The sequence below is a fragment of the Eschrichtius robustus genome, chromosome 12, assembly GCF_028021215.1.
Source record: "Eschrichtius robustus isolate mEscRob2 chromosome 12, mEscRob2.pri, whole genome shotgun sequence".
In the NCBI taxonomy this organism is placed as follows: domain Eukaryota; kingdom Metazoa; phylum Chordata; class Mammalia; order Artiodactyla; family Eschrichtiidae; genus Eschrichtius; species Eschrichtius robustus.
In genome coordinates this window covers 7,889,764-7,910,178 of record NC_090835.1, presented here as the reverse complement: position 1 = coordinate 7,910,178, position 20,415 = coordinate 7,889,764, and the positions used below count along the sequence as shown (strand labels likewise).

The 20,415-nt window shown below is 48.5% G+C and overlaps 1 protein-coding gene across 2 annotated transcripts in view; it reads right to left on the bottom strand.

Annotated features, from left to right (window-relative positions):
* Positions 1 to 20,415, bottom strand: part of SRGAP3 (SLIT-ROBO Rho GTPase activating protein 3) — a 136,175-nt gene that overhangs the window by 57,566 nt on the left and 58,194 nt on the right. For both annotated transcript variants that reach the window (XM_068557315.1, XM_068557316.1), the window contains exons 5-9: positions 17,635 to 17,763; positions 15,919 to 16,140; positions 14,273 to 14,374; positions 11,866 to 12,063; positions 7,608 to 7,692 (exon numbers count right to left, since the gene is read on the bottom strand). In XM_068557315.1, the coding sequence (XP_068413416.1) occupies positions 7,608 to 7,692; positions 11,866 to 12,063; positions 14,273 to 14,374; positions 15,919 to 16,140; positions 17,635 to 17,763 (736 nt within the window). The remainder of the gene's footprint in view (positions 1 to 7,607; positions 7,693 to 11,865; positions 12,064 to 14,272; positions 14,375 to 15,918; positions 16,141 to 17,634; positions 17,764 to 20,415) is intronic.

The window sequence follows — 20,415 nt, the reverse complement described above, 5'->3', positions numbered from 1 at the left end:
TTTTAATGACACATTGTATTTAATCTATCAAAAATATTTCAATATGTATCAATATAAAAATTAATAAGCTATATATATTACTAACTCTTTGAAATCTGGTGCTCGTTTTACACATCTCAATTCAGACTAGCCACGATTCAAGTGTTCAATAGCCGCGTGTGGCTTGTGGCCACCATATTGGACAGAACAGCTCCAGGCCCTAGAATCCCATCTAGCATTCACATGAAGGGACTTTATTTAAAAAAAAAAGAACAGAGCATTTATGTTTCTCTATTGTTTCAGAAAACAATGCTGAATGGGGAGAAAAATGAGGGGAGGAAGAGAGTTAGAGAAGTCTGAGAATAAAACTTGGAGCGAATCAGCACACAATTCCTTAATTCCTGACCAAAGCCACAAGCAGTTACAAGAGTGACTGCAGCTGGCTGAACTGAAGCCAAAGCAGGAAAGGAGAAAAGTTAGGTAAAACAGGAAAATTTGCTCTGCTTAATTTGATTGTGTGTCTGGGGTCTGGGGCAAATTCCTACCAGACATCAATTTGAGTTAAATTTTCACGTAGATCTAAGACCCTGAGTTGAAGCTGATGGCAGCCCACTCGTGAAAGCATCAGCCAGTGGCTTGGGTTGACTATAAAGCACATCATTTCCCTTAGGGCTGTAGTCAGCTGTGCAACTCTGACTGACAAAGGGGACCTAGGAAGAGGTTCCTGCTCTACCTCCTCTTGGTTCCAGAATTGCCCACTCCCCTACATACTCACTGTGGTCCAGGCACAGTGCCCTTCTTTTAGTCCTACCTCACCACATCCCTTCCTGCCTTCACACAGGCTATTCCCTCTGCCCCAAACACTCTCTCCCCAGTTTTTCACGTGGCTGACGCCTTCCCATCCTTCAGTCTCAGCTTAAACATCACCTCCCCTCGGAGGCCTCTCTGATCACACAACCTAAAGCAGGTGCCCCAATGCTCCCCAACCCCATACACAACTATTCTCTATCTCAGCCCCAATTTTCTACTCGAGGACACTCACAGTTATAATTCTTTACTTAATGGTTTGTTTTCTGTTTGAGGTCTCTCTTCCCCATGAGGGCAGGAACCTTGTTCGTCTTGTATATACTGTGTCCCCATGGATGGATGGACAGATGAATGGATGGCCAGGGGGGAAGAAAGGGGTAGGTAGGAATCAAAGGATCTGGGTCCTGGAGTGGAATATGTCAGAACACACTCAAGACAGACCTTCCTCTGGCAACGAATCGAATTTATTCTCCTTCAGCTTTGACTCACATTCCAGATCTCAAGAACCTCTTTACCAGAAACATCTTTTGGAATATGGTGTTTCAACTTCTAACAAATAACAGAAATCAAAAATGTTCTGCCCTTTACCACCTGAGACCTCTTGGGATTTTAAAAACATATTTTATAGTTGGTGGCTCAGTCATTTTCTAGAAGGTCAGACTGTCCTGGTCCCAGTGGACATTTTGCTCTGTAATGGGCTATTAAATCTTGGCCTGAAAAGGTTATGTCTCATCCCTTTTATAGACAATGCACCATTTACCCTAGAGGGGCTATAGAGTAAGTTGAAAGAAAACCCACCCATATCTTAAGTGTAAACCCTGGAGCTTACTGACTACCCAGGACAATAAAGAGGTCAGAAATCTAAGACTCAGAGATGATAAACTAAGAATCCTCTGGCCACTAAAACGACATAGCAACAGCCAAGGGCACATAAGGGCGTGCACTCTTGTTCCCAAGATGTGGCAGTGACATTTGTAACAAGGAATGACAATTTGCAGGGCACCTAGAAGCATTTTGACTGTGTGCCATGTTGAAAAATTCGCTTCTAAATGAGGGTGACCCAAAAGACCTAGTTTCCTCCAACTTGTGGTTTCTTTGAGGAGTGCTGTCAAAAGAGTACTTGAGAGAAACTGAGGCACTAGACATGATATTTCATTTCATTTTAAAAAAAAGCTTTGTATCTTTTTAGTAAAAATATTCCACTTGGCCCCATATTTCTCACCTGTTTTCAAAATGACCAGATTATCCCCCCAATATAAAATAGCTCTCAGGTGACATAAAAAGGCCATTGATGCAGGTGTCACCCTACCCTAGCCCCACTCTTAGAAGAGCTTTCTACTGAATGGAAGAGTTAACATGTCCAGGTAGAGGGGAATCATCTGAAGACGCTCAGAAGAGTGAATTAGAAGATTCTGAGCTTTCTTTGGCCCGCTCAATTTTTTCATGCCCCAACTTTGCCCAATGGGCAAGATCTTCATCAAACTAAGTCAGCGCAAATTCTCCCCTTTCCCCTAATGCCCTTAGAATCCACATATACCTTTATTGTACAGGGGAGACACAAAAATGACTGAAGATTTGGTTTCACCTTCAGTTTTTTCAGTAATTCAGTAATTTACTAACTTCAGTTAATAATAATGTATCAATATTCATTAATTGTGACAAATATACCATATTCGTGTAAAACGAAGATATTAATAATAGGCGAAATTGGATGTGGAGTATATGGGAACTGTACTATCTTATCTTTGCAACGTTTCTATAAATATAAAACTATTCTAAAACAAAGTTTATTAAAATTTAAAAAACTATGGGGAACAGTATGGAGGTTCCTTAAAAAACTAAAAATAGAACTACCATATGACCCAGCAATCCCACTACTGGGCATATACCCTGAGAAAACCATAATTCAAAAAGAGTCATGTACCACAATGTTCGTTGCAGCTCTATTTACAGTAGCCAGGACATGGAAGTAACCTAAGAGTCTATTGACAGATGAATGGATAAAGAAAATGTGGCACATATATACAATGGAATATTAGCCATAAAAAGAAACGAAATTTGAGTTATTTGTAGTGAGGTGGATGGACCTAGAGCCTGTCATACAGAGTGAAGTAAGTCAGAAAGAGAAAAACAAATACCATATGCTGACACACATGTATGGAATCTAAAAAAAAAGATGGTTCCAATGAACCTAGGGGCAGAACAGGAATAAAGACACAGACGTAGAGAATGGACTTAAGGATATAGGGAGGGGGAAGGGTAAGCTGGGACGAAGTGAGAGGGTGGCATGGACATATATACACTACCAAATGTAAAATAGCTAGTGGGAAGCAACCGCATGGCACAGGGAGATCAGCTCAGTGCCCTGTGACCACCTAGAGGGGTGAGATAAGGAGGGTAGGAGGGAGATGCAAGAGGGAGGGGATATGGGGATATACGTATGCATATAGCTGATTCACTTTGTTATACAGTAGAAACTAAAACAACTAACACAAGCAATTATACTCCAATAAAGATGTTAAAAAAAAAAACAAAAAAACTTCCCCAGAATTGACCAGTCTAACAAGACCCACCCCAGTTATCAAAAGAAGCACAGTGGGCTTTCCTCACAGCTGGCTTATGAGAAAACAGGACTATGGAAATTCTTCTAGATGGCTCTTTCTTAGCCTCCATTATACTTCTGAAGCTGCATTTTCAGTTTTTTGTTGCTCTTCAGCTCAAAAGTCAGAAGAAGGACTCATAAATCACATCTCAAAGCAAGGCGCAGCTGAAGGCTAAATAAACTTGGAAGACCAAATGGGTCAGGAGTTACGCCAACCAAAACTAATTATTATTATTATTTCATTAAGGCCATTCAGGCAAGGGCAGGAATAAAAGGTTGCATGTGAGAGCACTCACGGAGGAGCTGGAGAGAAGCACTTCCTCATCTGGGATCTTATTTTTTAAAAGAACATCTTGTTTTCTAAATCCAGGGTATCTGATTTTGAAAATACAAGTAGCCAGCAACTCACACGGACCCAACTTTTGCTATGACTCCTGAGCAGCAGCCCCCCATCCCATGACCATAAAAACTGATTCTGCGAGCCGTGGAAGCTGCCCCCGTCACACACACACCCAAGCTCCTCTCTAGGACTTTCTGTCTCTCCCCTTTCCCTCTATTCTTGCTGTTCTTGTTCCTCCGTGTTACCCACACTCCTCCATGGCCCCACTCGCCTGGTCCAATACTGAAATGTCAGGATGGGCAGAATGTAGAGGGGCAGGACGGGGGAAATGAAGAAAAAGCTCATTGCAACTCCTTCTCCCCAACTCTTCCTCTCCATCAATGAGTTTTGACAAATGTAAACACCCATGTCTAACCACCACCCAAAGCAGGATATAGAACATTTCCATCACCTCCAAGAGCTCCCCAGCTCTCACCAGCTAGAACACACAAAACTAGTCTATGGCAATAGAAATCAGATCAGTGGCGCCTTGAGGTGGAGGATGGGGGCGGCTGACTGCAAAGAGGCACAAGCAAACTTCCGGGTGGTGGTGACAGGTGGATGTATGCGTTTGTCAAAACTGATTTCTACACATAAAATGGGTGCATTTTATGGTATATCCATTATATGTCAACAAAGTTGATTGAAAAAGTTCCATTGGTATTAAAGTCCTGGCTATTCCTTCAAGCCCTAGTTATTCAGCTTCCTTGAAGCCTTTCCAGCTCTCCTGGGCCCACAACGAAACCTCCCTCTCTGGACTCACAACCCTCAGAGTCTGTACTGTTCACCTGGCAATTCAGTCAGTATTTCTGTGTGATAGTGTTATCGCTATTTAATTTTTTATGAATTCATGTGTTGTCTCCCAGCTAGACTGTAAGTGCCTTGGGGTTGGGAAATGGTTTCATTTTTCACCAGTTCTTCTAAAGCATGGGGCTCACAAATGCCAAGCGCCTGCAGAGCCTGGCAGCCCCCTTGATAGCTGCTGAGTGGACAGGAATTAGGGACTTGTGTGGCCAGGACACAGCCACTAGAATGTGCACCCACAGGGAGAAGAGAGCGAGCCAGAGAAGGCAAGGACGTGTTGCGGACAGCGAACTCCCACCGGCAGTGACCACCAGCCCCACAGCCCAGCACAACTCCCGTCCTGTCACACTCCTTCCCCAGAACACTCCTGGGAGCTCTCTAGGCTGCTTCAAGCTGTCATCTCGGGATCTACTGGCATCATCATCTTAGAAATTCCCTTCATCTCTCTTGTACTGGCCCCCTGTTTCCCAGACCCCATTTTTTCTTCCCTTTCAGTGGAGCACATCCTTCAGCCAACAGCCCTCTCTAAACAGAACACAAGACTATCTCTGAGGTTGCCCAGCAGCTTCAGAAGCCCCAGGTCAGCTCCTCCCCTCAAAGCTGAGCCTCATACCCAGCTCCAGGGCCACCAGGACTTGCTATAAACCATCTGTGAACTAAAAATGCTGCCTGCCATATCAGTAAACAAGGGATGTTGCAGGCATCAGCCACTACAGCCACTCCCGACGGAGAGCCCTGCGGGAGCTTGGGATGGAAACATAATGCCCAGGGACTTCCCTGGTGGTCCAGTGGTCGAGAATCCACTTTCCAATGCAGGGGACAGATTCAGCCCCCGGTTGGGGAACGAAGATCCCACGTGCCACAGGACAACTAAGCCAGAGCGCCACAACTACTGAGGCTGTGCGCGCTCTAGAGCCCGCGTGCCATAACTAGAGAGAAGCCGGCGTGCCGCAACAAAGATCCTGCGTGCCGCAACTACAACCCGATGTAGCCTAAATAAATAAATAAATAAATGAAATATAATGCCCACCAGTGAATCATCAGATACTGCAGCCACCCGCCCCCGCCCCCCCCCCCCCCACAACAAATGGTGCACCCTGAGTTAACTCAGGATGAGAAAAGACAGGATACTGGCTCCAGAGAGCTGAGGTGCATATCAAAGGAGTGACTGCACTGAGCCCAGACTCTTGCATCTTCCCATATATAGAAAAGTGCCAAATTCCTTAACATGAGATGTCTGGTTTTCCTTTATTAACAGCAATCTTTAGATGTTCCGACTACCTGGTCTTTGTTGCAAAAACTCCTATATATCCTGGCTCCCCACCTTGCCTCTTTGGAACAGTGTCTCAGAGTTATCTGAGATGCTGTGGCCTGGGCTTAAGTCCTCAATTTTGTCCACTGAATAAAATATAACTCTCAGCTCTTAGGGTGTGCATTTTTGTTTTCGGTTGACACATCCTTGACCTTGGATGGTTTCTAGTTCATGTTCTGGTGACCTTTCCATTCAACGTTCATTCAGTGGCTTCTGAGTGCCTGATATGAGCCAGGCACTGTTCTAGACACTAGATAAAGTGGTGGACAAAATAAGCAAGGAAGTCCCTACTCTGGTTGAAGATATGATGCTCTTGGGGGTGGGGGTGTGACCAACGACAATAAGCAGGTGAACAAATAGTATATAGGATGATTTCACATGGTGATGAGTGAGATGAGGAATATCAAACAGAGAGAGTGTTGGGACAGAGGTGGTGATTCCTTGAGGTTGGGTGGCAGGAGGGTCTCAGGAGGAAGTGACATCTGTGCTGACAGCTGAAGGGAGCTGACAGGGAGCCATCCACACAGAGACATGGGGTAAGGGCATTGCAGGCAGTGGGAACAGCAGATGCAAAGGCCCTGAAGCAGGAATAAGTTGGATGAGCTTTTTTTTTTTATTTTTTTAACATCTTTATTGGAGTATAATTGCTTTACAATGGTGTGTTAGTTTCTGCTGTATAACAAAGTGAATCAGCTATACATATACACATATCCCCATATCCTCTCCCTCTTGCGTCTCCCTCCCTCCCACCCTCCCCATCCCACCCCCCCAAGGCGGTCACAAAGCACCGAGCTGATCTCCCTGTGCTATGCGGCTGCTTCCCACTAGCTATCTATTTTATGTTTGGTAGTGTATATATGCCCATGCCACTCTCTCACTTTGTCCCAGCTTACCCTTCCCCCTCCCCGTGTCCTCAAGTCCATTCTCTAGTAGGTCTGTGTCTTTATTCCCGTCTTGCCCCTAGGTTCTTCATGACCACTTTTTTTTTTTTTTAGATTCCATATATATGTGTTAGCATATGGTATTTGTTTTTCTCTTTCTGACTTACTTCACCCTGTATGACAGACTCTAGGTCCATCCACCTCACTACAAATAACTCAATTTCATTTCTTAGGTGAGCTTTGATGTGCAGAAAGGAGCTCAGTGCCGCTGGAGTACAGTAGGGAAGTGGAAGATGGGTAGATGCGGTCAGGGAGGCAGGCAGAGGTCAAGTGACCCTGGGCCTCGTGTGCCATGGGAGCAGTTGGGATTTTATCCCACCCATCGTTGGAAGCCTTTGGGGAGCTTTAAGTCTAGCCCCCAGGTCTCCCAAGGACCAAACTCTGCTTTACACATATGCATTCTCCTTCTTGGACCTCGAATCCTGGCCAGGCACTCCAATAGTATTCCTGGCAAACAGAATCTGCTAAAAAGCAACACGGCAGACGCCTGTTCCCTGAATCCCACCCCCTACCTATTGGGGACCCTCATCACTTTATCTGGGACCCTCCTCCACAACCCAAACTAAGACTTGTGTTTGCCCCATAGTTTCTGCAGCCAGACTGGACCCCCTCAGCATCTGTACCAGAGCTATTTTTCCAGACTGCTCACCCTGGTAGGTGGCTCCAGGACCAGGCCTCATTCCACCAAGTGCCCGGGATCTCCATGTGAAACAGCTCAAGGGGCGACAACAAAACCCAGCAGGGAAGACAGCCCCCATTGCCGGCCTCTGCCACATGACTCACCTTCGCCCAGAGTCTGCTTGAGTAAGTCATGCTTGGCCTGTAGCTTAGTGATGAGGTTACTGCCGTTCACATATTCTTTAAATTTCTGTAAGACACAAGGCACAAGGACATTACCGATCGCAGGGCCAAGTCCTGCCATTTCTGCCTCCATAATGGGCCTCCAGGGCGGGAGGCCACCCTCAAGGCCCCAGGCACGGGGAAAGGGGTTTCTGCGTCAGCTCCATCAGATCCCCAGCTCTGCAAAGCGTGGCTGTCCAGTCCTATGAGGCATGTCAGGTCAGTTTGGGAACACAGAGAAATCTCGGGGGATGGGCGCAGTGAAAGGTGCTTCTGTCAGGTGAGGACTGCAGGAGCCCGGGCAGTGGGCTTCTTTAGCCATCAAAGTTCCTCCGTGCTTCTGGGCCAAGAGCATGCAGCCGAGACAAGAGAGCGTTATCAGATCTGTCAGAGGGGAGCCTCAGAACATGTCTTATTTTATCTGGCTGCACTCTGCAGGAGGAAGGGCATTGCAGGCCCCTGGAGACGTTCCTATTAAACTAACCCGAACTGCATTTGGCGATATGATTTTCTTCTTTTTACAGATGAGAAGGGTGAGGCTGGCACAAGAAATGATTTGCCCTGGGACCCCAGGCTGCCTCTAGTTCTGGGGCCTGGCGAAGCACAATGCACTTGGAAGCAGTGCCAGGAACGGGACACCCAGAACAGAAACACATCTACCTGCTCCCAGTTCAGCCTGGCCTCAGCCATGCCTCTACACAACTACCAGCTTCCCTCAGCCCTGCCCACCCCACATCGCCCAATCACAGGCCGGGAGCCCTCTCTGCTGGACCATGAGCCACTGTAGGCACCGTCCATGCAGGTTCCTTTCTGGATCCTTGGTGCCTACAGCTGTGCCAGGCATATAGTAGGTGCTGAGAAATTCAGCTGAATCTCTGACCTGGTGGGACTGACATAGCAGAGTAGGAGAGAGACAATAAACTAACAAAAACATAAGTAAAATACACAATTGGTCAATGGTGGTGAACGCTAGGGATGGAAACAAGGCAGGAATGAGGAACTGGGAGTGAGGGCAGACCTCACTGCAAAGTTGCCATTTCAGCGCCGGCCTGAAGGAGGTGAGGAAGGGAGCCATGTGGGTGCACATGGGAGGGAAGGGTCTAAGCAGAGGGGAACGCAGTTACAAAGGCCCTGAGAATGAAGGCACAGGGACGGATGTGATTGCCCCAAATCTGCCAGCTAGTTTCTCACCAAAAAATCCATTCTATTCGCCAGCCAGAAGGCTCAGAAAGGGCGCAGAGGAGCAAAGAAGTGCGCTTCGGCAGCTCAGGACATCTGGAACGTCACCATCTTCCCGCTGAAGACAGGTGTGGGGAAAGGCCCACGGGGAGGGGGCTGACATGTGCCCGGATAAGACTGAGGTCACCGCACCCTGGCCCACCCTGCTGGGTTTCTGGGGCTTGTGGCGTCCTGTCTCCTTGGCCGTGGTCCTTCTTAGCTCCTAGGGCCTTGTCCCGTGGTTGCTAAGAGTCACTCCCCCTTGTATCTGTAGACGGTTTTCAGACATGTACATTTGGTCCTCACTGCAATCTCAGATGGCAAATGGTGGAAGCATCACCATTCCCATTCTCCCCAGAAGGAAAAAGAGCTCAGAGCTGCGGCCACTCAGTGTGCGATCTTGGCCGGATTTCTGAACATTTCTGGGCCTCATGCCCTCCTCAAGGTAAAATGAGTAGACTCATGGTGCTTCTCCAAGTGTGGTACAGGGACCAGCGGCCTCCTACCCAGCTGGGGAGAGTGTCCACATGCAGATTCCTGCCCTGGAAGACTGTGAGTCTAACCCGAGGAGGGCACCACAGAGGCCCAGAAGTGCTCACATTTCCAGGGTGCCACCTCAGGGAGGGTGGTAGTCTGGGAACCTACGTTTTCAACAAGCTTCCTACATGATTCAAAAGCACACTTCGGTTTGATAACTACTCACCTAGAGGCTCTCTCTGGATGCTTCCAGTAATATAGCCCTCTGATTTTATCGCCCTGTGTTTAAGAATTCACCATAAAAAGCAGAGCTGCAGTATAAGTAGGTATTCTCTCCATCCTGCCTCACTGTCCCAAGCCAGGTGAAGCTCCAATCCCAAACTTGTAACTCATGCTTTGGTGGGTTAGTGCAAATTACACCTGGTTAGTACAAATTACACACTGGGGCTCTGGGGCTTGGGGATCCTGGCTACTTCTTCCAAGCTTCACCCAGGCTTCACGTGTGACCCATGAAGGAAAGAATGCCATTGAATCATATTAATGTTTGCTTTAAAAGGAGTGTTACGTCCTTAAAAATACCTAAATAATGTCACAACATCACGTCATGAGGTGTACTAGCCAACCAGGTTGATAACTTGAATATTCAGGTCAAAATATAACATCCATGACCCCCATCATGGATGCTGTCTTTTAATTTCAAGCAGGCTGAACACCCTTCTTTGCTTCTGCTGCCTAAGGGACAATACTCATCCACACGCCTCACTTATCTTTGTAACCCATAAATTCTCTACAAACACAGTAGGCCCCTCGTGGAAGTGGTGAGCCCCCGAAACTGGCATGGGCTGATTCACATAGTATTCACATAGTATGTGCTAAATAAATACTTGAATGAATGAATGAGTGAATCGGTTCTTTCTTGAAAACAACAAAGTCAAAGAGTGCTGATGAAGGAAATGCAGTAGGCGTCAACAGTTGGTTTTTGACAGGGATCTGACGAGGCCTAGCATGAAATGGAGTTGGATGTTAGAATTGGGTGGGTTTGTGACAGGTTAAATGACCACAATCTAAAAGTGCTGATTAATGGATCAATATGAGCCTAGTGGCATGTTTTGAATAACTCTGTCTTTGGCCTGGGCCCTGAAGTACCAATTAGTTTTCTTTTATTGACAAACTTTAAGGTACAGAAGCCACGCTTACTGAATCTGCAGACACAGGGTCTGAAGACACAGCATATGTGATGAGCAGCCGGATCAAGATCGTGACAGTCTGGAACCATGAGCTGAACCCATCAAGAGGAAATCTAAGCGGTGATAAACATCAGACCCACCCAAGACATCACTTACACATCCCATAGGAGGAGGGTGGCCTCGTCTAATGGCAGTACGGTGGGAATAGAGATTTAACTGATACTAGGTTAAGAAAAAAAAAAAAAGAATATGATCTTAGGACATATGGAAAGAGAAGCATAGCTCCTAATGTGGAAGGAGGTGAAAGTTTAGCCCTGCTCTGTGCTGGTCACTCCGCTGGTGGGAATCTTACTTTAGAAGAAGCACCGACAAGTGGAACACGTTCCGGAGAGTGTCGCTAGGATGCTGAGGGCATGCAAAACAAAAGCTTAAGAGGCTGGATTGAAAGAAGTAGATATGTTTAGCCTGGAGAAATAAAAACCCAGCTCCCTGCAACCTTGCCAGACTGTCAAGTAGAATTAGCCTCTCTCTGGGTTGCCCCAGAGAACGGAATTAAGATCAATGACCAGAAATCCTAGTGAGGAAGATTTTTGAAGATAACAGAGATACGGGGAAAACATCATAATATCTATAGCCAGCCACAAGCCAAACAAAAGGGTTGTTTGGGGAAGGAGGGAGCTTTTTAATCTGGGGTTGTTCAAGCAGAATCTGAATGACTTTTGGGCAGGGATAGGGTTGAACAGGATCAAACATCAGATGGAAGATGTAAGGTCCCTTCTAACCCCATTCCATGTTCACTAAATACATGTTGAAATAAAGCCCCGATGCCTCTCATCCCTGTTCCCCCTTGGCCAAGTGAAATGTAAGTAATCTGGGATTTTACATGAAGGGCTGGCAACTCACCAGCAATTTGCAAAGATCACTCAGGGTGTTGTTTGCAGAGTCCATGCCCAAATTTGACACAACTTGACATGACAACCATACACTAAACTTGAGGGTTGTGACTTGAGGCGTGCACCTGGCTCTGTTAGCTCTTTTTCCTCTCACGCTACTGAACACAACTCTCTCTGTATTTTTTCTAGAACAGGAAAATCACAATAACTGTCAATCCAAGATCAAGGCCGGTGCTACCCACTGGTAGTTCACTTTCTGCATTTCACAAAGCCACGCCAGGCAATTTAATCTGAAAAGCATGCTGGAAGAACCGTAGGTCTAACTGACCCACGTGGTTGCTCTGGCTCCCAGTAGTTTGGGCTGCTCCCCAAAATCACTGCTGGGGGGGTGGCAGACGGAGGATCCTGGGCCAGGGCGCCACTTACTGTAAAATAAAACATTTCTGTCTCCTGCTGGTTGGCTCTCCTCTTGGCGATGTTGATCTTGCTCATGTAGGTCTCGGAGGCGGCTGACTTCACAGACTCCGTGGACCGGCTGTGTTGGAAGGCGTCGGAGACGTCGAAGTCCTCCACAGTCAGCATGTCCTGCAAGGTCTGCATGGTGGCGTCCAGGGTTTTTCTAACCTGGGGAAACACAAAAATCCTTCAGGTTGACAGAAATCCTTCAGCCTCAGAATGCCTTTGACACCTCAAAGCCCTTTCCCAGCCGTTCCTTTATTTCTTCCACATAAAGCATCAGGAGGCAGGCAGGACAGATGCTCATTCCCATTACAGTGATGTGGAAAGTAAGGCCAGCAGCTGGCTGGGGGGAGAAGCCAGGTGGCCTAATCTAAAGTCATGTCATGGGACTGCTTCTGCTGGAGACAACGTCGGAGAATGTTGTGACCAACAAGGAACTTGGGTTTTGAGGTTTGTGTCTCTTTATGGTTATACAACCCCAAACTAGCTCCTCCTGGGAGGCAGGTCCCTGAGGAGGAGCAACGCTAGAAACGCTCCCCGTTTCCTTCATCCAGAGAAGGGAGGGGACACAGCCTGGATAAGGGCAGCACTGTCCTCAGTGAGTGAACTCCCCCGCTGTCGGCCACTGAGTCCATGCAAGCCTAACTGAGAAAAAACAGCCTCGAGGAAGATAGACCCAAGACACACGCAGTGTGCTCGGTCCTCCAGGACTCCGACTCCTCTCCCAGGACCGAGCGGGACCCCGGAGGCTCCACATGCAAGGCCCGGCCTCCCCACAGCCCTTCACTGAACTGTGCCTAAAGGGCGTACCGGAACTTGGACAGAGGGTCGTTCCAAACACAGTCCTGGGAGAACTGCGTCCACATTCGCTGCACAGTGATTGCTGCTCAAAGTCTCTCTTGTCACTCAGATCTCAACTTAAAAGTCGTCTCCTGGTGACATCAGGCCTCCCCCCACCCACCCCCGACCATCATCCTTAACTTAGTGTCTGATATTCTGCGTACGTATTCATTTATGGGTTCATTCGCTTTTGTGTTTTACCACCTGTCTTTTCTCACTAGAACATAAACTCCGTGAGAGGACGTACTATATTGTCTCATCCACTCACTTAACTCTGCACAATGTTTAGCGCATAGTATGTGCTAAATAAATACTTGAATGAATAAATGAGTGAATCGGTTCTTTCTAACACAGCCTCACAGAAGCTCCGGTTCAAAACTGAGCATTTCCATGGCCATGCACAGCCTACCCTGAGGAGCATGTGCTTCACCCTCCTTTCCGTGGCCCCGATTTCCAATTTAAATTCCATTAACATTATTATCCATATACAGCATATACCGTTCCATGTAAACAATTTAAAATGCTTCAGGGGAAGATGTAGGGCATAAAGAAAGAAAGAAAACACTCTGGCCGTATCCTCTCTCTTCTCAGGTTTGAGAAACAAATATATAATTTGTCTCCACATAACCTCCCCACAGGGACTGCTTTGATTCGTTCATCCTTAGCTACACTCTGGCTCACGTTCGTCCTGGCTACGTCCTTTTTGGAGACACAAAGCAACCTGTCCTCTCTGCCTAGAACAGCCCTCTTGAGGTCTGAAGACAGGGACCACGGCTCCCCATCTCCAGCTTCAACTGCACTTCTCAAGGATGGACCTGCCCATGATCTCGGGTGACACTCCCATGTCCTGGTGTCCTCCAATTGGGTGATGTCCTCCCTGGGTGGGGGCGTCCCAGCTGGAACAGGAGGTCTCCCATGTGGCCTCATCAGTGCACATCAGAATGGAGCCACTCCAGCTGGTACTTCCATTTGTGCCCACCTGGCGGAAGTCCTGAGCCACCAGCTGCAAGGCAGGTGTGCTGGCCACGGTGAGACAGAAGCTCCCTGGAGCTCAGAATCTATGACATGTTTAGTGTGCCCTGGGTTATTTCTTTGTGTAATTTAAAATACCTACTATATTTCTGACGATAAAAATAACATAAGCTCACTGCAGAAAATAGAGAAAAGCACAGAGAAGAAAACAGAAATCACCTATATTCCTGCAACCCAGACAAAACCACTATCAACATTCAAAGTATTTCCTTCCAGTCTTTTTTTCTATGCCCGTGAATATGCACAGAAACGTGCACACATACTTCAGTTTACCCTGGTTAGGACAGTACTGAACATAGAGTTCTACTTCCTCTTTGCTTTTCTTTAACATCCTGTGAGCATTCCCCATGCCATCAAAGATTCTTAGTGTAGGTGGTTTTGACAGTTGTGCATCTTACAGATGAACCCTGATTTCTTATGTGTTCCATGGCAAGAGTGGACTCTGCAGGACCAGTCAGGCCTTTGTAAAGAAATCCCTCACAGGGCGGAGGGGCTCACTCACCTCCTCGTTCTCGATCTTGAGAGTGGCCAGTCTGGACTGCAGCTGGTGGTACCGCATGAGCAGTTCCGTCTGGACGGGCTGCTGAGCACTGACCTGGCACACCTGCAGAAATGACAGCCACCGCCTGTGGTTGACCCAGGCCCTCGCCACCTGTGCGTAGCTGGGGCCTGTCTATCATTAACATCCCCATTGACAGCTGCGGAAACAGGCCTGGAAAGGTTAACTGACCTGCCCAAGGTCACACAGCTTGTACCCAGCGACACCAAAGCCAGCCGGGAGCCAGGGGCCACCCTCTCACGCTCTCGGTTGTGGTCTACATTTGTGCAGCACGTGACGGTTTGCTACTCAGAGCTTGGACATAATCTCATTAAGTGAGACTAATTGGTTAATTTCCAGGCAGGAAGCGGTGGTAAGGAAGCAACTGCCTAAGAGAAGCCAGTGAAAAGAACAAAGGATGGAAACAGTCAGCGGAGTGGCCCAGCAGGAAGATGCTCGAGAGAGAGGCAGGCATGGGGCAGCGGCCCTCTCACAGGGGCCGCTGAGAGAGGAGGGGAGAAGAGAGGAAGATGAGAGAGCGATACTGTTCGCCTACACCCATTCCCACCAGGGCTCTCACTACCTGTGGGCCTGGCTGCCTGGCGTAACTTGGCTGAGCTCATAAGGGACAGCAGGCCTCTGTTCTTTACCACTACCTGGGCAACCCAACCCTGCAGTCACCAGATGATGAGCCAAAGGGCTGGACATGAGGGCACAGGGAAGGGGCAGGAGCTGTGGGGAAGCCCGGCAGAAGGCATCGCTTGCAAATGAAGAAAGTGGGCAGAGCCATTGGAGGGTCCAGCAAATGCCATCGTTAAAGGCGCCTCCTGGTCCCTCTCTGCTAAGCAGGTGCAGCGACAGCCCAGCTGAGCTCCCACTGGGATCCAGAGGCTGGCTGGGTCCCCCTGACTCTCGTGTGCCTGGGTGGAGGGAACGGGGCCACTAGGAAAAAGTTCTGGGCACATGTCCCTGTGGTAGAGATGGTGGAGACGGGGAGGCAGATATGACACCTGGTGGCTGTCTCCGTTGGTTCCAGGGACTGAGGCCTGAGCCCTGGAGAGAGGGAGGAATGACATGGAAAAGCTCAAGGAGCTATTTTCATAAGAAGTTGTGTGAAACTCAGGTAACTAGTGTGCTGCTTAGGGGCTAGTGAAGAGTGCCTTCTCCCATTTTTTTTTCCAGAACATAATGAGGATGCCAGCAGCGCAAGCCCTGAAGAAAACTGGGTTGGCTGGTACTCCAAGGGCTCACGGCGCTGGAGCACAGGTCCGAGTGGCTCTGCTGAGGCCCCGCCTTCGGTGATTCGAGGCCATCCATCCGAGGGGAGAACGTGAGACGACTGTCTGTGTGCAGATGTGGGACTCCCTTGGGGTCTTCTAGACATAGCTGCGAGGGATTTCATGGGAAGCTAAGGTCTCGCAATTCTGCAGGTGGGGGGCTTGAGCCACCGAGATTAGGGTATTAGTGGTAAACTCCTCAGCTGGGGAAGCCTATGCACCAAGAACTTGACCCCAGGCCTCTCAGCGACGTTCTCCTCCCACCGATGCTCTGGGAGCCCATGGGAGACAGAAGGAAGCAACCTCAAACATGGGCTCCTGGGAGAAGCCTACCTCATCCCCCATGTGGGGCTGGAACTCAAACTTGAGGGGGGGACAGAAGACCTGGTTGCACATGTCCATGACTGTGTGCTTGTCACTTCGGGAATCCAGGTTGTCCACCGCGTTCTCGATGACGTCCAGCCCCTCGTGGCGAGAGGTCTCCAGGTTGTACTCGGCTGAGAGGTAGGTCCGGAAGGTGCGGGCCAGGCTGGCGTGAAAGCCCAAATCACAGCACTTGGAGAGAAGCACACACAGAAGGTGCAGGTGAGGGTGGAGACATGGGGGTGGGGCCGTCACAGTGACTTACAATTACCTCCTATGCCAGGGTCAAACCTTTCATGCTGGAGGCCCTCACGCACGTTGGAATCTTACCACACAAGTCACGGCAAAGCCCTCGGAGGGAGCGGGGGACTGCGATCTGGGCAATGGCAGTGCTCCTCGCGGCTCCCCAAACTCACTGCCTTCTTTCTCATCTCCAGGCCTTCACACACGCATTCCCTCTGCCCGAAGACTCCTCCTCTCTCCTCCTGCCTAAATACTCTTCCTTTGGTTTCAGTTTAGAGGTCACTTCCTCCAGGAAGCCTTCCTTGATGTTCTCCCCACTCAGAGTTCACACCAGGTGTCCCTCATCCAGGTGTCCACAACTCCCTCCACCTCTCTCATGGTAACACCCACTGCTTGGCATTGCGTTTGCCTTTAATGTATCAGGGTTATGCAGGCTGAGCTCCATGAGGACAGACCCACTGGCTCTTATCCACTGTTGTACCTCAAGACCTAGAGCTAGTAGGCACTCAATAAAAATTTGGTAAATAAAAAGATGAAAGGGTTGTGTGAAAAAGAAAGCTGAAAGGTCGGAAAGAGGAGGGGTCTGGCCTCCGGGCATTTGGAAGGCAGGGCCAGGCAGCTCCCTCTCCTGGGGGTGGTGATAATGGCGATAATGGGTCCCCTCTGCAGCCAAGGGAAGAGCGGTGACCCTCTGACTTCCTGATGGGATACACCAAGGCCAGAGGAAAAGGACGCACCCACCCTCAAGGAAGCCTGACCGAGCATCTGCTGGGCCGGATCCCTGTCCGCATGAAGACATGTAAAGCAGCCCCAGCTCCGTCACAGATGATGCAGGAGCCTCCCCAAAGGCGCCACTCACAGAATTCTTTCCCGAAGCCTCATTGTCCTGCCAGTGTGTCCTGCACAGCTGGTGCTCAGGAGTCAGTGTTCCATTTTCCTCTTGCTTAAACTGCCTGATTTCTCCCAACATAACATCCCCAAGTAAAGCTGACCTGTATAATTTTGTCTCATTCATTATTTTCTTCCGTATGTGCATGTGCGTCTAGTGGACTGGACCCAGGGGTGTTAAACAGATAAGCATCTTTACCACCCTGGGAAGTTCCCCAGGGCATGAACTGTGTATGATCACCCCTATAACCCCAAACCCAGTAAAAGACCTGGTGTAGAGGAGGGCGCTTGGAAAGTGCACGCTGAATTACAACCGCCCAGCCCAAGTGTGCAAGGGCCGCCAGAGGCCCACTCCCACCCATGGAGGTAGAAGCCACAAGGTGATACTCCTCTCCCAGGCCCCAAAGGCTCCCTGTGCTTCCCCTCCATCAGGGCTCCAGGGGCCATTGGCCGCCCCACATGTCAGCTAAGGACAAGGGCCAGCCCTCCCTCAGCTGATGACTCGCACCAGGCGGTGCAGGACCCTGTTCAACCCCAGACTCCCCAGGAGCTCACGTCGATGAGGTCGGAGACATCGTGGATGTAGTATTTGCTTATAGCTGCGTTGGTGGCCGCCAGATTCAGCAAGTAGTCGTTCCGGGCCTTGGTGCATTTCAGCTTGTTCTCAGAATACTTTGCCTGCCTCTGGAGGAAGGAAAGAGTGGATGTGAGAGCAGAGCCACTGATGGGAGGGATTTGAGATTTTCTTTACGGTCATTGCCTGCGATCAGCTCCCCGCACGGCCCTGGAAAGCCTTACTCCATGGGCCAGGTGAGTACGATCTGGACCCTGTACTCAAAAAGCTCACTTGACACTGCACATGTGCAGCCATCGTCAGCAGTGTCGGGTAAGCAGTGGCCTTTTCCGGGGGTCTGCCAGAGCGGAGTGTAACTAAGACCTCCGGAGGCCCCTACTCAACACCCCCAGAGGCTGCCCAAACCCGGACGACGGCCTGTGAAGCCCTCCTGACCTGGCTCTTCCTCCACGTTCCTGTCATCCCCTCCTCTGCACGTCCTTTAAGAGGCCAAGTTCATTCCTGCCTCTAGACTCAGACCCATTCCCTCCGGCTGGCAGGCCATCCTTCCAGGTCCCTGCGTGGCCTGCTCCTCCACGTCATTCAGGTCCTTAGCCACGGTCACACAGTCGCATGGGCCTCTGACCACACAACCTTGTCTAAAATGTGTCCCCGGCATCTTGACCACCCCCTCCCCACATTCTGTCCTGCTCTATTTTTCCCATTCATTTAATCTTTGTTCAATTTTTAGTGATTATTTTCATTTTTATTTAATTTTTAAAAAACTTTTTTTAGAGCAGTTTTAGCTTCACAGCAAAATTGAGAGGAAGGTGCTGAGATTTCGTGCACACACCCCTACTCCCATACACACACTGCGTCCCCCAATATCAACACCCCGGGGCACCAAGTGGTACATTTGTTACAATTGATGGACCTATACTAACACATTGTAGTCACCCAGAGTCCACAGTTTACCTTAGGGTTCAGTCTTGGTGTTGTACATTCTGTGAATTTGAACAAATGTATAATGACATGTATCCATCATTATAGTATCAGAGCAGTTTCCCTGCCCTGAAAATCCTCTGTGCTCCACCTGTTCATCCCTGTCTCCCACCAAACCGCTGTAACCACTGACCTTTTTACTGTTCCATAGTTCTGCCTTTTCTAGAATGTCATATAGTTGGAATCGTACAGTATGTAGCCTTTCCAGATTGGTTTCTTTCACTTTGTAACATGCATTTAAGGTTCCTCCGTGTCTTTTCATGGCTTGACAGCTCATTTCTTTTTAGTGCTGAACAACATTCCATTGTCTGGATGGACCACAGTTACTTAGCCACTCACCTACTGAAGGACATCTTGGTTGCTCAATTTTTTTCATAAGTACTTTTCACCACCCCAAATTATATTTTTTACCTCTTTGATTACTTGCTGATTTTCAGGGTCCCCTGCTAGAAAGTAAGCTCTGTGAAGTCAGGGACTTAATGGTCCCTGTTCATGACTGAGCCTACAGGACCCAGAACAGTCCCTGCGTGGGCAACATGAAGTGATTGTCACTGGCTGTCTGGATGTGCGTGGTGGGGAGAGGCGGGGTGGGCAGCCAGAGGTGCAGTCTTGACTAGGAGCTGGACCGCCTCCCTGGGAAGCTGCTTCTGTTCTGGGCCATCCTGGGCAGGAAGCAGTAAAGAGTCCATGGGTTGGAGAGCTGTCCCCTTGCCCCCTTCAGATAGATGAGTCCCACTGCTGAGGAGAGAGACGGCCCTCCTTAAAGAAACAGGGCTTCTTCCTACCTAGGCACTCTCAACCTTCCTTCCTCCAGATTGAGTTCTCTAGCTGTTCAGTAGAGATGCCCCCATTGTCAGCCTTTTAATTCTCTTCAGACATCTCCTCTGACCTTTCTCCAGGGTTCACTTATTCTGGGAATTTCTAGAAACAATCTTCGGGTTATACCCTGTACCAACCACACACCCAACCTCCACAGAGAGTTTTGAAATTCCTGGCCCATTTCCAGGGGGCTACTATAACCCTGAGACCATTTTCAGCCCTTCATGGACTCAGAAAATTTTATGCCTGGAAAGGATATTTGAAGATATCTTAGTTTAATTCAGCCATTTTATAGGCGAGGAAATGAAAACTGAAAAGAAGTTGGTTGTCCAAGAGCCAAATGGCCAATTAGCATACAACTCTGAACTAAAACTTAGTCTCCAGACCCCACTAACCAGTGCTTTCTCTACCTCTCTACATATCCCCTCTATAGCTACCCCCCTATGTTGTAGCTCTGTAATTCCCTGCCTGGTTATCTTATTTTTAAACATTCATTTCTAGTATATTCACAGACATATTGTACAACCATCACCACTATCTAAATGTAGAATAGTTTCATCACCCCAAGAGAAACCCTGTACCCATTAGCAGTCACTCTCCATTCTTTTCTGCCCCAGCTCCTGGCAACCAATAATCTACTTTCTGTCTCTATGGATTTGTCTACTCTAGACATTTCAAATAAATGGAATCATGTAATATGTGGTCTTTCGTGACAGGTTTCTTTCACTTAGCCTACTGTTTCCAAGGTTCATCCATGCTGTAGTCTGTATTCATTCCTTTTCATGGCTGAATATTCCCTTACAGGGATTCACCATATTTTATTCATCAGTTGACAGACGTTTATTTATTTGGATTGTTTCTACCCTTTGGCTATTATGCATAATGCTGCTATGAACATTCGTGTGCAAATTTTTGTCTGGACATATGTTTAAATTTCTCTTGGGTGGATACCTAGGAGTGGA